The sequence below is a fragment of the Aureococcus anophagefferens genome (assembly GCF_000186865.1).
Source record: "Aureococcus anophagefferens unplaced genomic scaffold AURANscaffold_6, whole genome shotgun sequence".
In the NCBI taxonomy this organism is placed as follows: domain Eukaryota; class Pelagophyceae; order Pelagomonadales; family Pelagomonadaceae; genus Aureococcus; species Aureococcus anophagefferens.
The window spans coordinates 2616249-2638023 of NW_008705566.1; the positions used below are offsets into that span (position 1 = coordinate 2616249).

Sequence of the window (21775 nt, forward strand, 5' to 3'; positions counted from 1 at the left end):
TACGCCGCGGGCTCGCACGCGTAGCGGCCGGGGTTGTCCTCGCGGTACGCGTCGAGCCGCTCCCGGGTGCTCACGGCGCGGCAGACGCAGTAGCGCCCGAGGCACGTGCCGCCGTGCCACCAGATGTCGACGAGGAGGGGCGTCGCGTTCAGCCGGTTGTTCTTCTTCGCCACGTACGACGCGAGCGCGGCGCGGTGCACGACGGGCCGCTGCTCCAGGGGCAGGAACCGGACGAGCAGCGCGAAGAGCTCGGGCGGGAAGTTCGGCCGCCGCCGCCGGGAGCGCGCCGGCGCGCCGCGCCGCCGCGGGAAGAAGAAGGCCTTTTTCGCCGTCGAGGCCGGGCTGCGCGACTCCCAGGACCGCACGAGGGCAGCGACGCGGCCCGTCTCGACGGGGGCGGCGTCGGGCATTGCTGCGTGTTTTTTTTTGGCGCTCTTGTCTTGACGCAAAATAAATGTCCCCCTCCCGAAGAATGCGTCTGAAGGACACGGCTCTCCGATGCTTGCGAGAGCTCGAGCTCGCGGGGCAGCTTTGAGCGCACTGATGCAACATTGAGGGCAACAAACTCCTCGAGGATTCACAGCCTCGTGCAGCTCGCGCTCTCGCAGAGCGTCGCCTCCACATCCGCGCCGCGATCCCCAGCCTCGTGCAGCTCGCGCTCTCGCAGAGCGTCGCCTCCACTTCCGCGCCGCGATCCCCAGCCTCGTGCAGCTCGCGCTCTCGCAGAGCGTCGCCTCCACATCCGCGCCGCTAGCCACAACCGATCGCGCTCCCGTAGCAGCACCGCCGCCTCTCAGCCGCGCCGCCCACAGCTTGCAAAGACGATGCGTTTTTTGCTGCTTTTCGTAGCCAGCGCCGCGGCCTTCGCGCCCGCTCGCCGACCGAGGCCTCCGTCGCCGCTGAGCGCGCAGAAGCTCGAGAAGCTCGAGGGCGAGGCGAAGCAGGCCATGAGCGAGGTGCGCGCGGCCATGGGCTCGACCTACGACTTCGGCGACTGGGCCCGGGTCCGCGCGGACTTTCCCGCGCTCGCGCCGCTCTCGGACGAGGACCTGCGCGCGGCGGTCGTCGCGCCGGGCGACCCGCTCGACATCCTCGTCGGCACGCCGCTCCTGCCCATCCTCGTCGCCAACCTCGCGATCCTCGCCGCGCGGAGCCAGGGCGTCCTGCTCTGCGGCACGTTCCTCGCGGACCGGTCCTGCCCGGTGGCCTAACGGACGCTTAGAGCCAGCTCTCGCCGGCGCACAGCGCCGGGCCCGTCGCCGCCGCCGCGGTCGTCCGGACCCGGTCGCCGTCGGCGCGGCCGAGGACCGCGGCCATGCACGCGCGCGTCTCGTCGCGCTCCGGGTCCGACGGGTGGTGGCGGTACCAGCCGACGACCTCCGCGCGCGCGCAGAACGCGTCGGCGTCCTCGGCGACGTAGGCCTCGTCGACGCGCTGCTCGACGCGCGGGTCCTCGTCGTCGACGTGGTCGTCCGTCGAGACCAGCAGCGCGACCGGGATGTCGCGCGCGTCCTTGACGAGCGCGACCCACTCCGCGGCGTCGTCGGACCAGCGCGGGTTCAGGTCGTAGTCGACGGCGACGATGGCGCAGGACGCGCGCTCGAGGTACGCGTGGAACTCGGACGTCGCGCGCGGCGAGTCGAGGTCGCGCGCGGGCACGGAGTTGACGATGACCACCGGCGCGGCCGCACCGCTCCGCGTCCGCGCCGACGTCGTCGTGATGTCCGTCTTCACCGACGTCGCCCGCGAGATCGACCGCGCGCCCCGCGCGGCCGACGCCGCGCCGAGGCGCAGCGCGGCGACGACGGCGGACTTCCGCGTGCTGCTCCCCACGACGAGCGCGCGCGCGACCCGCCCCCGCGACCGCGAGAGCGTCGTCGACCCCCGGCGCGCCACCGGCAGATCCACGGGCGCGTTGGCCGATTGCTGCTCCGCGAGGTCCTCGGGCATGCAGCCGCCGCACATGGACGCCGGGAGCAGCCCGCAGGTCATCGTGAAGAGCGGCGACGCCGGCGGGTCCTCGTAGTCCTCCTCGTCGAGGTCGTCGACGATGCGCGACGGCGGCGCCTCGTCGTCGTCGTCGATCTTCGGCAGGACGTGCTGGTCCATCTCTTCTGGCGCCGAAAGCTTAGTCCATCGATTGGGTAAATAATAATTTAATTGGGGGGGCAGCCGGAGCCAATGTTGGCGCCCGGCGCCGACCCCCGGCGTGGCCTCGATCGTGTGTGCTGGCACCGATCGAGAGCTCCACGGACGCCGTCATCAACAACTTTGCCGCGCCCGACACGCCAACACCGACGCCCAGCGACGCCACACCGTCGCCGCACCGTTAGTCCCGTCACCACTCATTAAAATGATGCGCGCCGCCCTCGCGCTCTGCGCCGTCGCCGCCGTCCAGGCCTTCGCCCCGCCCACGACGCGCACGGCCTTCAGAACGGCGCGAACGTGGAAGGAGGCGCGGCGCGAGGCCATGGGCACGGAGCGCGGCGTGCTCGTGCGCCGCCAGGCCTTTGGCCGGCAGAAGGAGGCGCCCGTCGCGCAGAAGAAGCTGTCGGCGGCGGAGAAGGCGGAGCTGTACTGGGCCGGCGACTGGGTCTGCGCGGACTGCGGCTACGTCTACGACAAGAAGCTCTTCGGCGGCCGCTACTTCGAGGAGCAGACCTTCGGCTTCAAATGCCCGCAGTGCTCGGGCCCGCGGCGGCGCTACGCGAAGATGATCGGCGACACCGTCGGCGTCACGCTCGACGGCGGCGACGGCCCGATCCTCTTCTGGTCCGGCGTCGGCTTCCTCTTCACCATCGCGCTCGGCGTTTGGATCTCGAGCTCCGACTTCTGAGCACGAAAAAAACGGCGCGCCCGGGGGCGGTTCGCTCGAGGCTCCCGGGCACCACCCTGTTATAAAAAACGTCCTTCCGACTCGTCTTCGTCGGGAGCTGCGCTTCGGTGTTGTTGTTCACGACGCGCTTTCTAGGATCCCGAACCGAGGCACTCGTGAAAGAAAACCTTACGCCGGCTCGTCCTCCTCCACGTCCTCCCCCTCGGCGTGCGTCGCGTCGTCGGCGCGGACGCGCGCGTCGGGGTACTCCAGGCACCCGACGAGGCCGTAGCAGACGCCGCCCGCGAACTGCGCCGAGCACGCGACGAAGAGCACCTGGTACATGTTCAGGCCGAGGCACGTGTTGACGATCTCCGCGAGCGACGCGGCGCCGACCCAGTAGAGGAACAGGTAGAGCCCGACGACCGTCGGCCGGTGGCGCTTCGGCGACGCGAGCTGCAGCGCGACGTAGAGCGGCGCCTCGTTGAACGCGTCGAAGGCCTTGCCCAGCGCCTCCCCGACGAACGCGAGCGGGAAGTCGTCGTTGACGATCACGGCGACGAGCTTGCAGGGCGCGCCGAGGCAGAGCGCGATGGCGGGGACGACGAGCAGCGTCGGCTCGCCGAAGGGCGCCGCGACGACGACGCGGTCGACGACGTAGCCGGCGACGAGCAAGAACCCGACGCCGATGCCGATGGTGATCACGAAGGCCGTCAGGTACGAGTACAAGTCCGAGTAGTAGGGGTAATTGTCCAGAAAGTAGGTCGCGATCCACGTGCCCTCCAGCGTGCCCGCGACGCCGCAGGCCATCGACGCGGCGAGCGCGCCGCCGAAGAAGCGGCGCCCCTCGACGATCCAGCCGAAGGCGCTCCGGAGCTCGCCGAAGACGGCGGACACGGGCTTCGCCTGCGTCGGCGGCGGCCGCGGCCCGCCGTCCGGCGCCGCGACCATGAGCAGCGCCGACGCGGCGAGCCCCGCCGCGATGACGAAGTACGTCCCCCGCCAGCCGACGAAGGACTCCGCGAGGACGATGCTCAGCGACGCCGCGGCGGCGCCGAGGTTGCCCGCGGCCTGCACCGTCGTCGTCGCGAGCACGCGCCGCGTGCCGGACCGCTCGATGCCGAAGACCAACGAGTACGCGGGCGTGAGGAAGACGCCGAAGCCGCCCGAGAGCACGAGCGTGCCCGCCGCGAGCTGCACGACGCCGTAGCTCAGCCCGCAGGTCACGCAGCCGGCGACCTGGAGGCCCAGGCCCGCGACGGCCGTGCGCCGCGCGCCGAAGAGCGTCGTGCACGCGCCCGACGCGCCCATGGCCGTCACGGCGACGATCGTGTACGCGTAGACGATCCCGGCGTACTCGTCGCTGCTCAGGGACGTCGCCCCGCGCACGGACGTCTTGTCGTCGTAGTCCGACGGGCTCAGCGCGTAGAGGGAGGCCAACACGCTGTAGGCCCACTGGCGGAAGACGGACGCCACGAGGAGGGCGAGCCAGAGCCAGACCGAGCCGGGCTGCACGTCGACGGGCTTCTCGCGGCCGAGGAGCGACTTCGTCTGCTCGGCCGGCGTGGCGCCCATGGTTTTTGCCCTTGGTCGAGCGGAGGATGTGTCCTACTGAGGCCTCTGCGCTTGTTCGACTGTCTCTGCCTACTGAGGCCGCATAAGGCCGGGCAGCCTCGGCAAATGCCCCGTCATCGGATGCCAGGGCGATGTTGCCGGGCAACAGCAGACAATCGCCGAGGCGCAGAGACGACTCGGCTCGGCCAAGTCCAAAAACCCAGGGGCCTGACCGCGCGCGCCGCCAGCTACCCTCGCGCCGTCCGACGCCGCGCGCCGCCCCGGCACCGCAGCGCCACCCGGAAGGACCGCGGCGCGGGACCGCGTCGAACGCGCCGCCGCGAACGCCTCCGGGAGGCTTCGCAGAGGCTAGATACGCCATGCCCGAGAAGATGAGCGCCGAGGAGGCCTGCGAGGTGCTCGGCGTCGAGGCCGACTGCGTCGACGAGGCGGCCCTGCGCAAGGCCTTCAAGCGCCAGTCGCTGATCCACCATCCCGACAAGAACCCCGGGGACCCGGACGCGACGGCGCGCTTCCAGCGCGTCGGCGAGGCGCTCGAGACGCTCCTGCGGCGCGCGCGCGGCGAGGACGACGAGGAGGACCTCTTCGGCGACGACTTCTTCCGCGGCGCGACGCAGGACTTCGACGACAGCGACGACTTCTTCGTCTTCGTGAACATGATGCGCGAGATGATGGGCGCGCGGTTCCGCGGCCGCGGCGGCGGCGGCCGCGGCGCGCCCGCGGGCTTCTCCTTCGGCGGCGGCGGCCCCGGCGGCGGGCCGGGCATCTTCTTCTCCTTCGGCGGCGGCGGGCCCGGCCGCGGCGGCGGCTTCGACGACGACTCGGACGAGTTCTACACCGACGACGACGACGACGGCTTCGACGCCGGCGGCCGCGCGTCGCCGCGCGGCGGCTTCGGCGGCGGCGGCTTCGGCGGCGGCGCCGGCGGCATCTTCGGCGGCATGTTCGCCAAGGCCGACAAGGAGGCCGACGCGCGCGCGTCCAAGGCCGCCGCCGAGGAGATGTGGAAGCGCCGCGCGGAGTTCAAGGACGACGTCGAGGCGAAGAAGCGGCAAAAGGCCGACGCGCGCGCGGCGCGCGACAAGGAGAACAAGCAGAAGAAGGCCCAGCGCGCCAAGGCCAAGGCCCAGAGCCGCGCGAAGTTCGCCCAGCGCCTCGGCGTCTCCGCCGAGGGCACCGTCAAGTACCTCGACTGGTCGTGCTCGAAGCTCCGCGCCGAGGTCGACCGCCGCGGCCTCAAGCGGCCCAAGCAGGTCGACGCGTCGACGCTCGCGCACCTCCTGCTCAAGGACGACGAGCGCAACCCGCCGCCGACGCCGGCGGCGCCGCCGGCGACGGACGACGGCGCGCCCGCCGCGGACTTTGGCGACGGCTCGGGCGACGACGACTCGGGCGACGACGACGACGACGCGCTCGCGTCCGCCTTCGGCGCGACGGCCGCCTCGGCGCGCGCGCGGCCCGCGCTCCGGCCCAAGGCCCCCGAGAAGCCGCCGCCGAAGAACCCCTACCCGACGGAGCGCGCGGACGACGCCGCGCGCGCCGCGCCGCCGCCTCCGCGGTCCGCCGTGAGCGCGACCGCGACGTCGACGCTGCCGTCGAAGAACCGGAAGAAGACCAAGAAGAAGGCCGCCGCCGCGCCGCCGCCGCCGCCGCCGGAGAAGGACGGCTTCGTCCCGGTGACGAACGCGCGCGCCGCCGCGCCGCCGCCGCCGCGACCGGCGGGGCCCGTCGTCGAGCGCGCGCGCGCGCGCGAGGCCGCGCGCGCCGCCCCGCCGCCGCCGCCGCCGCCGCCGCGACCGCCGTCGCCGCCGCACCCCGGGCTCCAGCAGCTCGCGACGTTCCTCGAGGCCTACGGCCTCGAGCGGTACGCGCGCCGCTTCGCGGAGGAGGAGATCCTGAGCCTCCGGGACCTGACCTACCTCGACGCCGGAGACCTCACCGACATCGGCCTCTCCGTCGCGGAGGCGGACATGCTCGCGGCCGCGGCGCGAGAGATCTGCTAGCCGCGGCGCGGGAGATCTGCTAGGCTTGTGTTATTGTGTCCCGGGCGGCGCGGAGTCCCCCCGCTTCTTGACGGCGAACGCGTCCGCGTCCCTCGCGGCCGCTTTCCGCTCCGCGCGGAGGAGGAGGAAGGGCAGCGGCGCCGCGAGCAAAGCGCAGCCCGCGTTGCAGAGGAAGGGCAGCGACCCGGGGCATGTCGCGAAGCCGCAGGACGCCGCGAAGAGGCTCCCGGAAACCAGGGGCGTGAAGATGCGCGCCGCCGCGCGCGTCGACTGGATGAGGCCCAGGTTCCTCGCGCGGTCGTCCTTGTCCTTCGACGACCGCGCGACGAGCGTCGCCGTCGACGTGTCCGCGACGCCCGAGCCCGCGCGGTTCAAAAGATAGAGCGCCGAGTGGAACGGCTGGTTCCGCGCGACGGTCTGGCCCGCCATGCCCGCCGCGAGGCACAGCAAACCCAGGCACGACGTCGCGTGCGCGCCCACCCGCCGTACGATCCTCGGGAAGAGGAGCTGCGCGCCGATGGTCGTCAGCGCGCCGGCGCTGAACGTCGCCGAGAGCCGGGACTGGTCGTAGCCGAGGAACTTGGGCGCGAAGAGGCCGTAGCCGAAGACGCTGAGCGTGAGCGACCAGCCGACGACCAGAGCGACGGCCCGCAGCAGCGGCTGCGCGGGGAAGTCGCCCGCGCCGGCGAACTCCCCGACGGTCTTCGTCTTGCCCGCCGCGCGGTCCCGCGCCGTCGCCGCGGCGAGGGCGGCGCCGTCGTCGAAGGTCGCGAGCAGCCCCAGGACGCCGCACGCGAAGACGGCCGTCGCCGCAAAGACCGCGCGCAGTTGCAATTCCCCCGGCACGCCGAGGCGCCCGAAGCCCTCCATGAGCACGGCGCTGCACATGGGGCCGACGACGATGGCCATCTGGCTCGCCGCCGCGACGCGGCTGAGCGCCGCCGGCGTCTGCCGCGGCGAAACGATGTCGGCGGCCGCGGCCTGCGCGACGGGCGCGGACGCCGCGAACGCGCCGCCCATCCCGCGAAAGAGGACGATGGCGCTGACCGACGGCGAGCAGGCGATGCCCACGTTCGAGAGCGTCGCGCCCGCGAGGCACCAGCGCAGCACGCGGCCCCGGCCGACGCGGCCGCTCGAACGCACGAGGATCGGGCAGCAGACCATCTGCGCGAGCGAAAACGCCGACGTCGCCAGGCCCACCTCGACGGGTTTCGCGCCGAGCTTCGTGAGATGGAGCGGCAGCGACGCGATCGCGATGCCCTCGCCGATCATCTGCGCGAACACGCTCAAAGTCACGGGCAGCAGCTCCGCCGGCAGCTTGTCCTCCGGCTGCACGGCGACGGCGCGCAGCGGCGCGATGCATCGGCTTTTTAGTGTTGCATGGTTGCGCACCACCGGCGTCCGGAAGGCGCTGCAGCTGGCCAGCAGCAGCAGCAATGACGCTCTCATGCTTGCTGCCACTGCAATGTCCTGCAATGAGTGGTAAACATTGGCGCACGTGCAGCTGGCTTCCTCTAGCAAAGTGGCTGACAACAATGGTGCGTTGTTAATCATGTCGAGGGTCGCCGCCGAAGATTGCGTGCAGCCCTACGACGGCGCGGCGGTCGCGACTCCGGCGGGACCAGACGAGCCGCCGGCGGCGGCGCAGGCGGAGGCGCCCGTTGAGGCTCGGCAGGCGGCGGCGCAGGCGGAGGCGCTCAACTGGCGCGAGAAGTATGGGCTCCAGCAACCCGAGGCGCGCGACTCCTTCGACGACGATGAGTTCTTCGACCCCGACGCGCCGGCGTACCACGAGGCGCCCGGCATCTGCGGCTGCGACGTCTGCATGTGCATCGTGGCGTGCAACTACGACAAGTCGGACCCGCGCTCGTGTCACCACGGCGTGCTCTTCGAAAGCGGCGAAGGCTTCGTCAACGCGAGCATCTGCAAGGCGTTGAACCTCGCGCGGCTGGGCTGCTGCGGCGCGGCGCCGGCGAACGCCGTCATGATCCGCGCGCCGCCGAGCGTCGCCAAGGCCATCCGCGTCTTCGACAAGACGGGCGTCGCGAGCATCAAGAACCTGAGCGACGTCCACGCGCTCTACGGGGACATGCCCCGGGCCGCAACCGCCCGCGCAACTTAAATCGTCGGCGCGAACGCGGCGGCGGCCTCGGGCGCCGGCTGGGCCGTCTTGACGGCGCCGATGCCCGGGGGCTTGTCGTCGAGGCGCTCCGCGCGCTGGGCCTCCTCCCAGCCCGGCTCGTCGACCTTGCAGGTGCCGCCGCAGCGCGAGAAGATGAGGACGACGAAGGCCGGCAGCAGGATGCCCCACATGAAGACCGTCTCGCCCGTCGACGACCACGTGAGGAGGTCGAAGGAGTACCAGTAGGTGTAGCAGAAGCCGACGGCCCACCACAGCAGCATGAGCGTCGACGCCGAGTGGTAGTCGCGCTTCTTGAGCCAGTCGGGCCAGTACTTGTCCGTGAAGTGGACCCACGTGTAGACCTCGCCCCGGCGGCACCGCTCGGGGAACGCCTGGAGCTCCTTGCGCGTGCGCGGGATGAGGGGGCTCATGACGATGGGCAGCAGCAGGAACGGCAGGCAGATCAACTGGAGCTTGGCGTACACGCTATAGTCGCCCGCCTCGAACTCCGCGTCCGTCGCCGTGTACTTGTCCTCGAGCCACGTCGTGACGCCGGACGTGTACTTGTCGACGATGTCGCAGATCGTGTTCGCGAGCACGTAGAGCAGGCCGCCGCGGTTGCTGTGGCACGTCGCGAGGAAGATGAGGCCGATGACGTTGCCGCCGAACGTCGACGCGATCTCCGAGACGACGTCGTACGCCGTCATGTACGTCGAGCAGGCCGTCGACTGCTGGCCGACCCAGGTGTAGAGCGGCACGAGGGCCGCGACGCCCAGCAGGAAGTTGGCGCACATGGTGTAGTACCACAGGGTCCGGAGCCGCATCTTCAGGCAGTACTTCCGGTAGTACCAGTGCGAGGCGATCTGGACGACGTTGACGACGATCTTGTTCAGCGTGTAGGTGCTCGTCGACATGCCGCAGCCGTCGAGCTTCACCATGTCCGAGTCCGTGCAGGAGATGTCCATGAGCTTGTACAAGGAGTAGAGGCCGATGACGTGCGCGACGTCCAGGTCCCGGAGCTGCCGCCTGTGTGGAAATCAAATCTTCAACCCGACTTCAATGTGAGCTTATTCGAATGTTTCGACGCAAGGCTTTCAGCTGGGCTTCGAGAACTCGACGAGAGCGATCGATCCGTCCAAAAATTAGCCGAATCGACTTCGATTTGACCGAGCTAGAGAATTCTCAAGTTTGGTCAGGACCACCCAAACCAGTGGTTGATTTCCACACAGGCTGCCGCTCCATCTTCGCGGTCTCGTTGCACGGCCTCCGCAGGGGCGGCTTCACCCGGGGCTCGAAGATGACGAGGTAGAGGGGCACGAGCGGCAGGGGGTAGAGCGCGTAGATGAAGCAGGAGCGGTTGATGTTGAACCAGTCCGCGGCCGCGGCCATGCCGCCGAACGTGTTGTCGACGACGACGTCCGTGAACAAGAGGCCCACGAGAGATCCCGCCGACGTCACCAAACTCCAGGTCACGGCCAGGTAGCCCTGGCGCTCCAGCGGCTCGCGCATGGACCGCTGGACGTACAGGTAGTCCGTCACCGCGCCGCTCAGGCCGGAGCCCCACGACGCGACGAACCCGTAGAACATGAGCCGGTAGTAGGACATGGACGTGAAGCTCAGGAGGACGTAGACGACGATGTGGATCAGCTTCGCCAGGATGTAGTAGTACTTGGCGCGCGTGCCGAAGACGGGCACGCAGACGACGAAGACGAGGATGACGATCTCGAACATGCCCGGCAGGTCGTCGATGTAGGCCATGACGGCCGTCTGGTAGTTGTTGAGCCCCAGCGAGTCGTAGGTGTAGAAGGACGAGACGATGCTGTAGACGGAGCTCGCGACCTCGTCGAAGAACTTCGTCAGCGTCAGGCCGAGCGTGCCGTACCAGAACGGGTCGATCATGTTCCTTCGCGTCTCCTCGTCGACGTCCTCCTCGTAGGGATCCGCGCGGATCGTCGCGTCGTCCTCGAGCACGGGGATCGCCCGCTGCGGCCGCACGCCCGTGGCGACGTCCGTCGCCCGCTCCATGGTCCGCAGCAGGCCGCGCTCCTCCTCGGGCACGCCGCCGTCGAGGTCGTCGTCGCGCGCCTCGGCGGACGGTTGGCTGCCCATGGCAAATGGCGGCGGGTGGGTTGGTGGTCGTGCGGGTTGTGGGCGCGGAGGCTGCTAGGGCAGCCGGTCTTGCAGGCTGCGGGCGCGGAGGCTGCCGATCCTAGCACATCACGCAGCCATCACTCGAATGGGTGACGAGCAGAAATGCAACACTGGCTCCGAAAATCAATCGCCGACGGTGCCTCGAAGTTGCCACTCCGTAGCCGCGGCCGCGACCGCGTCCTCGTCCGCGTCTGCCTCGCGGCCATGGGCAAGGGCGGGAACCTGCGCGGCGGCATGATGGGCCGCGGCGTCGCCGCGAGCCGCACGTCGGTCTTCGAGCTCTGCACGGGCACGCGCGGCAACAGCTCCGAGTCGTCGGCGGCGCCGACGCGGCGCGTGCTGCGCTGGGTCCTGTTCGTGCTCCTCGTCGACGTGGGCCTGAGCGTCGCCGCCCAGTGGCTCGTGCGCGGGCGCCTCGTCTGGGCCTACAGCCTCAAGGGCGACTGCAGCGACCTCGTCGCCGCGGCCGCGGGCCGAGCGGCGGTCCTGCCGCTCGCGGCGGTCGCGGCGTACCGGTCCTGGCGCGCGGCGGCCGCGGACCCCGGCGCGGCCGCGCGCGACGGCGGCTACGAGCTCCTGGACGGCGGCGACGCCGAGGGCGCGGCGCTCGCGGCGCGGAAGCGGTCCGCGGACTTTCGCCGCGACGCGTGGCTCGCGCTCCTCTTCGTCCTCGCGTCCGTCTGCCAGGGCTACGTGGGCGTCAAGCTCTGCGTCTTCGATTTGAGCGCCCACCCGAGGAACGCGACGCCCATCGCCATCGCCGTCGGCCTCACGACGATCTGCGTCAACGTCGAGGCGTGGCTCCTCGCGAACGTCGTGCAGCTGCGGACGCGGCTCCTCGCGTCCGTCGCGCCGGGCCTCCACAAGCACGCGCTCGAGTACTCCATGGCGACGAACAACTGGTGCGACCTCTGCGACCGGCGCATCACGGCGCCGTCCATGTGGCGCTGCAACCAGTGCAACTTCGACGTCTGCCCGACGTGCTGGGCGCGGACGCGGCGCGGCGCGGGCGCGGCGACGACGTCGCCGTTGAGGTGCGAAGTCGTGCCCGCCGGCCGCGGCGGCCGCGGCGGCCGGGGCCGGGGCCGGCGCGCGCCGGAGCCGTCGCAGGCGTCGCAGGCGGAGGCGCAGATCGGCTCGTGGGAGATCCTGCGCCACGTCGGCGCGCTCATGGCGCCGGACTGGTGGCTCGTGCTCACGGCCCTGGTGTGCGTCGTCGGCTCCGGCGGCGCGGCGCTGGCGCTGCCGAGCTACCAGGGCGAGATCATCGACGCCGTCTACGCGCGGCAGCGCGCCAAGTTCCAGAACCGGCTCCTGCTCTACCTCGTCTTCTCCGTGGGCACGGCCGTGAGCCAGGCGCTGCGGGCGCTCTGCTTCCAGGTCACGGGGCGGCGCCTCGCCTGCGCCCTGCGGAACCGGCTCTACCGGGCGATCCTGTCGCAGGACGTGGCCTTTTTCGATGCCACGGCGAGCGGCACGCTCACGTCGCGGCTCACGCAGGACGTGAACCAGATGACGCAGCCGCTGACGACCTTGGTCGGCACGCTCACGTCGGCGATGATCTCCCTGGTCGGCGGCGTCGCCATGGCCTTCTACACGTCCTGGCGCCTGTCCATGCTCGCGTTCACGACCGTCGGGCCCATCATGCACGTCACGCAGGCGTACGCGCAGTGGAGCCGCGAGCAGAACCGGAAGATCTTGGCGCATCTGGGCGAGGCCAACGCGGCAGCTACCGAGGCGCTGGCGAACGTGCGCACGGTCAAGGCCATGGCCACGGACGAGTTGGAGCAGCGGCGCTACGAGGGCCACACGTGCGCCGCGCGCGATAGAGGGGTCGTCGACGCGTCGCTGTCCGCGACGACGCAGCTCGTGAACAACGTCTTGGATTACGGCGCCGGCTGGCTGATTCTGTTTTATGGGGGCGCCCAGGCCATGAAGCGCGGCGGCGACATGTCCGCGGGGAAATTGGTCACGTACCAGCTCTACTTCAACAAGATCCAGAGCTCCTACAACCAGCTGATCTCCTTATTATCATCCTTCACGCGCGCGAGCGGCGCGGCGCAGCGCGTGCTGGGTTTGTTGCAGTCCATGCCGGAGAAGGGCCGCGGGGGCGACGACTCCGGGGAGGTCGCGGGACGCGTGCGGTACGCGGGCGTCTTCTTCGCGTACGACGCGCGGCCAAACCGGAACGTGCTGGGGGGCTTCGACCTCGACGTGGCGGCGGGGTCGACGCTGGCGTTGGTGGGCAAGTCGGGCTCGGGCAAGACGACGGCGCTCCACTTGTTGCTGCGGTTCTACGACCCGGCGCGCGGCGACGTGCTCCTCGACGGCCGGCCGCTCCGGTCGCTGGACGTCGCGTTCCTCCGGCGCCACTTCGCCATCGTGGCCCAGGAGACGCAGCTCTTCAACACGACGATCTACGGCAACATCGCCTACGGCGTCGACGGCGCGGACCCGGCGGCCGTCGCCGCGGCCGCGGAGGCGGCGCTCGCGGACGAGTTCATCCGCGACTTCCCCGCGGGCTACGACACGCACGTCGGCGAGCGCGGCGTGCGCATCTCCGGCGGCCAGAAGCAGCGCATCTCCATCGCGCGCGCTTTTCTTAGGAACCCGAAGCTCCTGCTCTTGGACGAGGCGACGTCCGCGCTCGACGCGGAGTCCGAGGCCAAGGTCCAGCGGTCCTTGGACACGCTCATCGCGGGGAAATCGGCGACGGTCATCCTCGTCGCCCACCGCCTCTCGACGGTGCGCAACGCCGACGCCATCGCCGTCGTCGGCGACGGCCGCGTCCTCGAGCTCGGCGACCACGACGCGCTCGTCGCGCGGAAGGGCATCTACGCGACGCTCGTGAGCCGCCAGCTCCAGGTCAGCGCGAACACCATCGACGAGACCAAGGTCGACGCCGCCGCCGCGGCCCACGCCCTCGACATCGACGAGCTCATCCGCCAGGCCCAGGAGGCCCAGGACGCGCTCGTCGCCGCGCCCGGGCGTTCGTAACGTTTTTTTAATTCACCGGACCGCCGCCCCCCGCGCGCGCGCGACGAGCCCCGCGAGGTCGCCCGTCGCTGCGCAGAGGTCGTAGAAGGCCGAGCCCGGGTCGCCGAGGAGCGCGCCGGGCGCGTCGCACTCGACGAGCGCGCCGCGCGCGAGGACGGCGACCTTGTCGAAGTCCGCGATGGTCGCGAGGCGGTGCGCGATGACGAGGAGCGTCGTCGCCGCGAGGTCGTCGCCGCGGAGCGCGGCCTGGATGCGCGCGTCCGCGCCCTCGTCGACGGACGCGGTCGCCTCGTCGAGGACGAGGATCCTCGACCGCCGGAGGAGCGCCCGCGCGAGGCAGAGGAGCTGCTGCTCGCCGGCCGAGAAGTTGGCGCCGCGGTCGTCGACGGCCGCGTCGAGGTCGCTCCGCCGGAACGCGACGCGCGCGAGCGCGGCGGCGATCTCCGCGTCGCTCCGCGCGCCGAAGGGGTCGAGGTTCGCGCGGACGCTGCCCCGGAAGAGCGTCGGCTCCTGCGGGATCAGGCTCAGGCTCCCGCGGAGGTCCGCGAGCCTCAGCGCCGCGACGTCGACGCCGTCGACGAGCACGCGGCCGCCGGCGGGCTCGACGAGGCGGAAGAGCGCCGCCACCAAGCTCGACTTGCCCGCGCCCGTGCGCCCGCAGACGCCGAGGCGCTCGCCGCCGTCGACGGCGAAGGACACGCCCCGGAGCGCCGGCGCGTCCGGCGCGGACGCGTAGGCGAGCGACACGGCCTCGAAGGCCACGCGCCCCTTCGCGGGCCAGCCCGGCGGCCGCGCGCGGCCGTCCGCCCGCTCGCGGGGCAGGCGCGCGTACTCGTCCGCGCGCTCGAGCGCGTTCGCCGCCATCTCGACCGTCGCGTGCTGCTTGATCGTGAAGGTGACGGCCTGGGTCACGCCGAGGCTGTAGCTCAGCGCGAGGCCGACGGTGGCGCCGTCGAGGTCCGCCGCGCGCGCGAGCGCGTAGGCGACGACGCAGCCGTTGACGAGCGCGCCGAGGCAGCGCAGGCGCACGACGAGCCAGGAGTTGACGGCGAAGAGCTGGTAGAGCGCGCTCGAGTTGACGTCGACGCGCCGGAGGCAGTCCTCCCGGAGGCGGCCCGTCGCCCCGAACGCGCGCGCGGTGACGAGGCCTGAAGACGCGCGGGTCGTTCGCGCGGCGGACGAGGCCTCGGACGCGGGCGCGCGCCGCTCGCGAGCTCCGCGACGGCGCCGAAGACCGGCGATCGCGTCGACGCCTCGAGCCGCTTGAGCTCGCGGTTGCCTGCGGGGACAACGCTCCCGGAACGAAAGAGCGGGGGGAAAACGCCGGCGCTCGCAGGCGTAGTAGCGGCCGGCGAAGACGTAGGAGAAGCCCACCATGGGCGCGACGGACGCCGCCGCGACGGGGATCTCGTAGAGGATGACCGCGACGATGCCCGCGAGGCTCAACACGTACTGGGCGAGCATGGCGAGCTCGTTCATCAGGTCCTTGTCGATGGTCTGCACGTCGGACGCGCAGCGGTTGAGCACGCGGCCCGCGGGCGTGGCCTCGAACCACGCGAGCGGCGCGGCGAGCACCGCGGCGACGACGCGGTCGTGGACCTTTCGCGACCCGCGCAGCGAGCCTTTGGCGATGGCGAGGCGCGTCAGGCAGAGCGTCCCGAAGGTCGCGGACGCGAAGAAGACGTACTTGGACCGCTGCGCGGCGCCGGAGTTCTCGAGCTCGAGCGCGGCGACCCAGGCCTTGAGCGCCAACGCCTGCCCGTTGAGGAGCACCTGGTAGCCGACGAGGAGCGCGGCCATGGGGACGAGGAACGACGCGCCGCCGCAGTCGACGAAATAGCGGCCGTAGACGGCTAGCTTCGTCGCGCCGACCTGCTGGGCCTCCGCGCGGACGAGGCGGCCGTCGGCCGCGGCGGTTTTCGCGGCCGCGGCGCCGGGTGCGACGTCGTCGGCGTCGCGACCGCGCCGCGCCTCGGCGGCTCTGAGGTCCGGGGGGCGCGCGGCGGCGCGGCCGGCGCCGTCGAGCCAGACCGCCGCGTCCGCCTGGGCAGGACAAGAGAGATTCAACGTCGCTTCAACGTGAGTGTTCCGCGCGCGCGCGTTCCGGAAAAAGCATCCACGCTTCGAGGCCGTTCCGAGAGATGATCGCTCGTCCAAAAATCAGCCGAAACGAGCGGAAAACGGCCGAGATAGGAGCCTTTGAAGTTGGGAATTTCGCTCTCTTGTCCTGCCCTGGCGTCCGCGTCCGCCTCCGTCAGCGCCACCTGGTGCGTCGCGAGCACGACCGTCTTCCCCCTGAGCAGGTCGCGCACGACGCGCCGGAAGACGTGGGCGCCGACGTGGGCGTCCAGGGCGCTCAGGACGTCGTCGAAGACGTAGAGGTCCGCGTCCGCGTAGGCCGCGCGCGCGAGAGCGAGCCGCTGGCGCTGGCCGCCGGAGAGCGTCGCGCCCCGTTCCCCGATCTCCGTCAGATCCCCGGCGGCGAGCCGGGCGAAGTCGTCGTCGAGGGCGCAGGCGCGCACGACGGCGGCGTACCGCGCCGCGTCGTAGGCGGTCCCGAAGAGCACGTTGTCGCGCGCCGTCGCCCGCAAAATCCAGGGCGCCTGCGCGACGTAGGCCGCCCGCCGCCGGGCGCCGGGCCCGTCGAGCTCGCCGAGGAGCGCGAGGAGCAGCGACGACTTGCCGCTCGCCGTCGGGCCGTAGACGCACGTGAGCCGGCCCCGGCGGACGACCACGTCGAGCTCTTGGAGCGCGGGGGAATCCGCGCCGGGCCAGGAGAAGGTCCCGGCGAGCGCGATGTCGCCGGCGTCGCGCGCCGCCGCGCCGGCCTCGGCCGGCGGCGCGGCGCGAATGAAAGCCTCGAAGCGCGCAAAGGCGACCTTGGCCTGGATCCAGTGGTTGAGCGCGTCCGGCAGCGCGTTCAGAGGCCACCGCAATAGATTGAAGAGCGTCAGCGCCGTGAAGGCCTGGGCCGCCGTGAGGTCGCGATGGAGGAGCTGCGTGTGGACGAGGAAGGTGACGATGCCGATCCAGGACGGCGCGCCGAGGACGACGCCGAGCATCGCGGCCGTCGTGTAGAGGTACGCGGCCAGCGCGCGGACCTCCGCCGCGCGCGCGGCCGCGACGCGCGCGGCGAACTCGGGCTCCCAGCCAAAGGCCTTGACGACGCGGATGCCCGCGATGACCTCGTGGATCACGCGCATGCGGCCGTCGCGCTTCGCCATGAGCTGGGTCTGCAAGCGCGCGAGGCGCCGCTTCATCGCGCGCGACGCCGGCATGAGCGCGACGAGCACGCCGACGCCGAACAAACCCGCGGCGCCGAGCACGTCCAGCAGCAGCAGGATGTTCAGCGTGAGCTGGAGCGCCGCGGCCCAGAGCAGCTGGCCCTGGACCATGTAGTTGACGACGTTCGCGGCGTCCACGGACACGAGGTTCGTCACGACGCCCGGCTCCGCGGCGCCGCAGGGGGAGCGCGCCAGGGCGTCGAGGACGCAGCCCGTGAGGTAGGCCCGGGCCCGCACGCCGAGCCGCCGCCCGATCTTGACGTTGTGCGTGTCGCCGAAGATCGCGACGACGGGCAGGAACGCGACGCCGGCCGCGGCCGCGAGCACGAGCGGCGGCACGGGCCCCGGCGCCGGCCGCGACTGGACGAAGGTGATGACGACGTTCAGGGCGAAGGGCGACGCGAAGCCGTTGACGAGCGTCGGGACGAGGCGGTAGAAGGTCTGGAGCCCGTAGCGCCAGCCGCACCGCCGGAGCGTGAATAACCACAGGCTCCCCGTCGCCGGCGGCGGCCCCCAGGCTTCCAACACGCGCGCGGCGCGATCCCCGTCCGCCGGCGGCGGCAGGTCCGCCGCCGCGAGGGGCCGCTTCGATCCGACGGCGATGAGGTCCTCGAGCCACGCGAAGGAGAAATACGACGCGAGCGAGCAGCGCCACTCCGGCGGGAGCGCGCTCGAGGCCTCGCGCCGCACGGGCCGCCGGTCGCAGGCGACGAGAAAGACGACGCACTCCAGCGCGGCGGCCCAGACCCGGCAGTCCGCGGCCGCGAACGCCGCGGCGGTCTCGCGCGCGTCGACGGCGGCCGCGGCCGCGTAGAACACAAAACAGAAGGTCCGGCTTCGCACGCGCGCGCAGCGGAGCGCGACGCCCTCGGCGTAGACGGCGCAGCACCAGGCGAGGCAGCGCAGCGCGTGGCGCAGCACGCGCGCGGCCTTTGCGGGCTCGTCGAGCGCGCCGCCGTCCTGCGCGAAGAAGACGGCCGCGAAGAGGAAGTAGACGGCGAGCGCGCAGCCGAGCGTTTGCGTCGTGAAGCCGAACCCGACGTCCTTGGACCACGTCTTTTTGACCGCGTGCTCGTCGTCGACGACGACGGCGTAGGCGTCGTCCCGCGTGGACAGCAGCGGCGCCGCGAGCTCGCTCACCGGTCGCGCTGTTCGCCGTCTCGCGGCGGCGACGACGAGGTGCAGGAGCGCGACGGCAAATAATGCGACTTCGACGAGGACCGGGGTGCTGACCCAGACGCGGGCATCCAGCATCATCATCGTGATGACGGCGTGCAATAACGCACCGTTGACAAACTCAATGTTACGACACGGCGGCGCAGATGTGGGCCGGGATCGCCTCGAAGCCGAGTTTGAACGCCGGCGAGTCGTCCTCGAGGCACAGGTCCAGCGCCGCCGCGTCGCGGAACTTGGGCGCCGCGTCGATGGTCGAGCGCCGGTCCTTGCCCGCCGCGAGCCACTCCGTCCAGTTGCCCGCGGGCGTGAGGTCGCTGTTGTTGAAGAAGAGCTGGAACCTCTCCTCGTCCGTGCCATAGGCGTAGTAGACGTTGAAGTCGACGTAGCCCAGGGCGTCGTCGTCGCCGTACCAGAGCGTCCGCGTCGGCAGCGACGACGAAAACGCGACGACGTTGCGCGCGAAGCTGTTGTTTTTCCCGCGCGCGTAGTAGGCCGCGTCGCCGCCGGAGACGGCCTTGTTCACGCCGCCGCTCTTGCGCGCGTTGGAGACGTTGTAGGCGACGTTGTCGAAGAAGTGGTTCGCCCGGCCCTCGTGCACGAAGTAGGCCGCCGTCGCGACGTCCGCGACGACGTTGCCCCGCACCGTGACGCCGCTCGCGGAGTTGTCGAGGTAGACGCCGTAGGACGACGCCGGCGTCTCCAGGATGCCGCCGCCCCCGGACCACTCGGACTTGACGCCCATGACGTTGACCATACGGTTCCATCTGATCGTCGAGTTGAAGCGCGTGTCGCCGTCGTCCGCGACGAGGTACACGGCCCCGGTGTCCGCCGTCGCCGTGCCGATGTCGCGGAACACGTTCTCCGCGATCGTGTTGTTCTCGCTGTGGGCCGCCTGGACGTCGGACGTCTTGAAGTTGACGCCCCAGCGGCCGCTCCGCTCGACGGCGTTCCGCTCGAACCGCGCGTGCGAGCACGTCGCGCAGACCAGGCCGCCCGCGGCGGCGAGGACCTCGCCGACGCCGCTCATGGCGTTGTCGACGATGGTGGCGAAGCGCGGCTGCGTCGTGCCGTTGCCGCTGAGGAACACGGCCGACTGGCCCAGATTGCGGAACTCGGAGTCGCGGACGACGGCGCGCGCGCTCGCCTCGGCGATCAAGACGCCGCCGCCGCCGAGATTCGAGAAGACGCAGTCGCGCACGACGACGTCGTGGGCGCCGTGGACCCGCAGCGCGGCGTCGTGGGGGATGCCCGGCTCCCAGCGGCCGCCGCTCGCGTCGGGCGACAGCTGGAACCCGTAGCTGTCGTAGTCGCAGTCGGCGAAGGTCACGCCCGCGACCTCGACGCCGTCGGCGCCCACACCGATCTCCAGCAGCGTCGAGAGCGTCGGCACGACGACGGTGTCCGGCCGCGAGGACGAAACGATGGAAACGACGTCCGACGCCTCGTCCCACGACCACTCGCCGACCTCGTCGAGGGCGTCGGCGGCGCCGTAGACGTACAGCCGCGACCCCTGGTCCAGGTTGCCGTCCCAGTCGTCGCAGGCGCTCCCCGCGGGCAGCGCGCAGTCCACGAGGAACCACGGGTCGTCGAAGCTCGCGCCGCGATCCGACAGCGCGTCCAGCGCGCCCTCGTCCGCGCGGCGCAGGGCGCCCTCGAAGTTGTTCCAGCTGTAGATGGGCCAGGCCCGGGCGCGGGCGCCGCGCCAGTGGGGGGACAGGAGCCAGTCCGGGAGCGCGGCGCCCGACGACGCGGCGGGCGCCAGCGTGATCGCCCAGGTCCGGTTGTCGAGGAGCACGGTCTGGTTGCAGTAGAGGAAGGACGCCGCGGCGCCGCGGTCCCGCTCGTTCGGGTAGCGCGCCGGCGTCGCCCGCGCGTCGCCGATGCGCAGCGACCGGAACCGTTTTCGCGATCGCGCCGCGAGCGCGGCGTCGCTGCCGAGGTCGCAGGTCCAGACGTCGCCGCCGGCGCTCGTCCAGCAGGTATCGGGCACGGCGAGGCCGCCGCTGAGCCGCGCGCCGGCGTCGCCGACGAGCCGGAGGTTCGCGTCGCCCGCGCCGAGCACCGCGGTCTCCGCGAGGCGGTGGTCGCCCGGCCCGAGCTCGATCGCGCGCGCGTTCGTGGACCGCGCGAGCGCCAGCGCGGCGCCCACGGTGCGCAGCGACGCGCAGGCGGACACGTCCGCGGCGTCGTCGCCGTCGACGTCGACGCGCAGCCGCGACGCGCAGGCCGTCCCGGGGCTGCCGGACCGGGCTGCCAGCATGGCGAGGCCGCCCGACCGGACGCCGCCGGCGACCGCCGCGGCGACGGACATGACGCCGAGCGGGACGAGGCGGCGCGTTCGGTGCGGCACGTCTTTGGTTGCGAGGAACGGGCGCGCCGGCGGCGTGCCGCCAGGCGAGACCATAGCTCACCGAACCACGGCACCGTCGGCCCGAATCCATCAGCCAAAATCGATGATGGAGGGGCCATCGGGGCAGCCCTCGCGGGCTACCGGGCAACGCGCCCTCGACTTCCTGGTAGGAAGCGCCGTCTGCGTGGCCCTCTTCTCCGCGGCGTCGACGCGGCCGTTCCTGCGCGGCGAGGCGTCGACCGCGCGGCGCCTAGCGGCGACGCGGACCGACGACGCGCGCTGCCTCGTCGTGACGCCCGACGGCGTCGAAGCCGACGAGAGCGCGTGCGCGTTTGCGACGGCCGCGGCCGCGGCGTCGACGCTGACGGACTGCTCGAACTTCACGGGCGCCGGCGGCGGCGACTGCGGGAGCCTGCTGTGGCCGCTGCCCGCGTCGTACGCCGCGGGCTCGACGGACCTCTGCGTGCCGACGTCGCTCGCCTTCGAGCTCGACGGCGAGGCGCGGACGTCGGCCGTCGTCCGCGGCGCCGTCGAGCGCTACGCGGCCTACATCTTCGCCCACGGCGACCTGGACGCGACGTGCGAAGGCGCGACGCTCCGCGGCGTGCGCGTCGTCGTGAGCGACGGCGCGGACGGCTACCCGGCCCTCGACGACGACGTGAGCTACGCGCTCGACGTCGACGTGGCCGGCGGCGCCACCTTGACGGCCGCGACGGTCTGGGGCGCCTTGCACGGCCTCGAGACGTTCTCGCAGCTCGTCTCGTTCCGGCGGAGCGACAGGAGCTACGTGCTCGAGAACGCGCCCGTGCGCATCGAGGACGCGCCGCGCTTCGCGTACCGCGGCGTCATGGTCGACTGCGCGCGCCACTTCATCCCGCTGACGTACCTCGAGGCCGTCGTCGACGGCATGGCGTTCTCGAAGCTCAACGTGCTGCACCTGCACCTGAGCGACCAGGAGTCGTTCCCCGTCGAGTCGCGCCGCTTTCCCGAGCTGTGGGCGTCGGCCTTCAGCGACTACGAGGTCTACACGGTGCGCGAGCTGCGGCGCTTCGTCGAGTACGCGCGCGTCCGCGGCGTCGCGGTCCTGCCGGAGTTCGACTCCATCGGCCACTCGAGGAGCATGTGCCGGGGCGCGCCCGAGGGCGTCTGCATGGCGTCCTGCGACATGAGCGACGACGACACGGTGGACAACGTGCCCCTGCGGCCCGGGTCGAAGACGCTGGCCTTCCTCGACGGCCTCTACGGCGAGTTCCTCGACGGCGGCGACGGCGGCGCGGGCCCCGTCTTCCCCTTCGCGTTCGC

The 21775-nt window shown here is 71.7% G+C and overlaps 3 protein-coding genes across 3 annotated transcripts; 1 reads left to right on the forward strand and 2 right to left on the reverse strand.

Moving 5' to 3' along the window:
* Positions 1–1218: 1218 nt before the first annotated feature.
* Positions 1219–2109, reverse strand: AURANDRAFT_63328 (hypothetical protein; the record flags this gene model as incomplete). The annotated part of the gene is made up of 1 exon (XM_009037456.1): positions 1219–2109. One exon carries the CDS (start codon positions 2107–2109, stop codon positions 1219–1221), a length of 891 nt encoding a protein of 296 aa, XP_009035704.1.
* A 9727-nt stretch (positions 2110–11836) lies between these two features.
* Positions 11837–13663, forward strand: AURANDRAFT_24064 (hypothetical protein; the record flags this gene model as incomplete). The annotated part of the gene is made up of 1 exon (XM_009037427.1): positions 11837–13663. The coding sequence occupies one exon, from the start codon at positions 11837–11839 to the stop codon at positions 13661–13663; it is 1827 nt and encodes a 608-aa protein (XP_009035675.1).
* Positions 13664–13675: 12 nt separating this feature from the next.
* Positions 13676–20434, reverse strand: AURANDRAFT_71397 (hypothetical protein; the record flags this gene model as incomplete). Its single annotated transcript, XM_009037455.1, has 5 exons — positions 13676–14811; positions 14856–14942; positions 14986–15706; positions 15835–18175; positions 18255–20434. 5 exons carry the CDS (start codon positions 20432–20434, stop codon positions 13676–13678), a joined length of 6465 nt encoding a protein of 2154 aa, XP_009035703.1.
* Positions 20435–21775: the final 1341 nt, after the last annotated feature.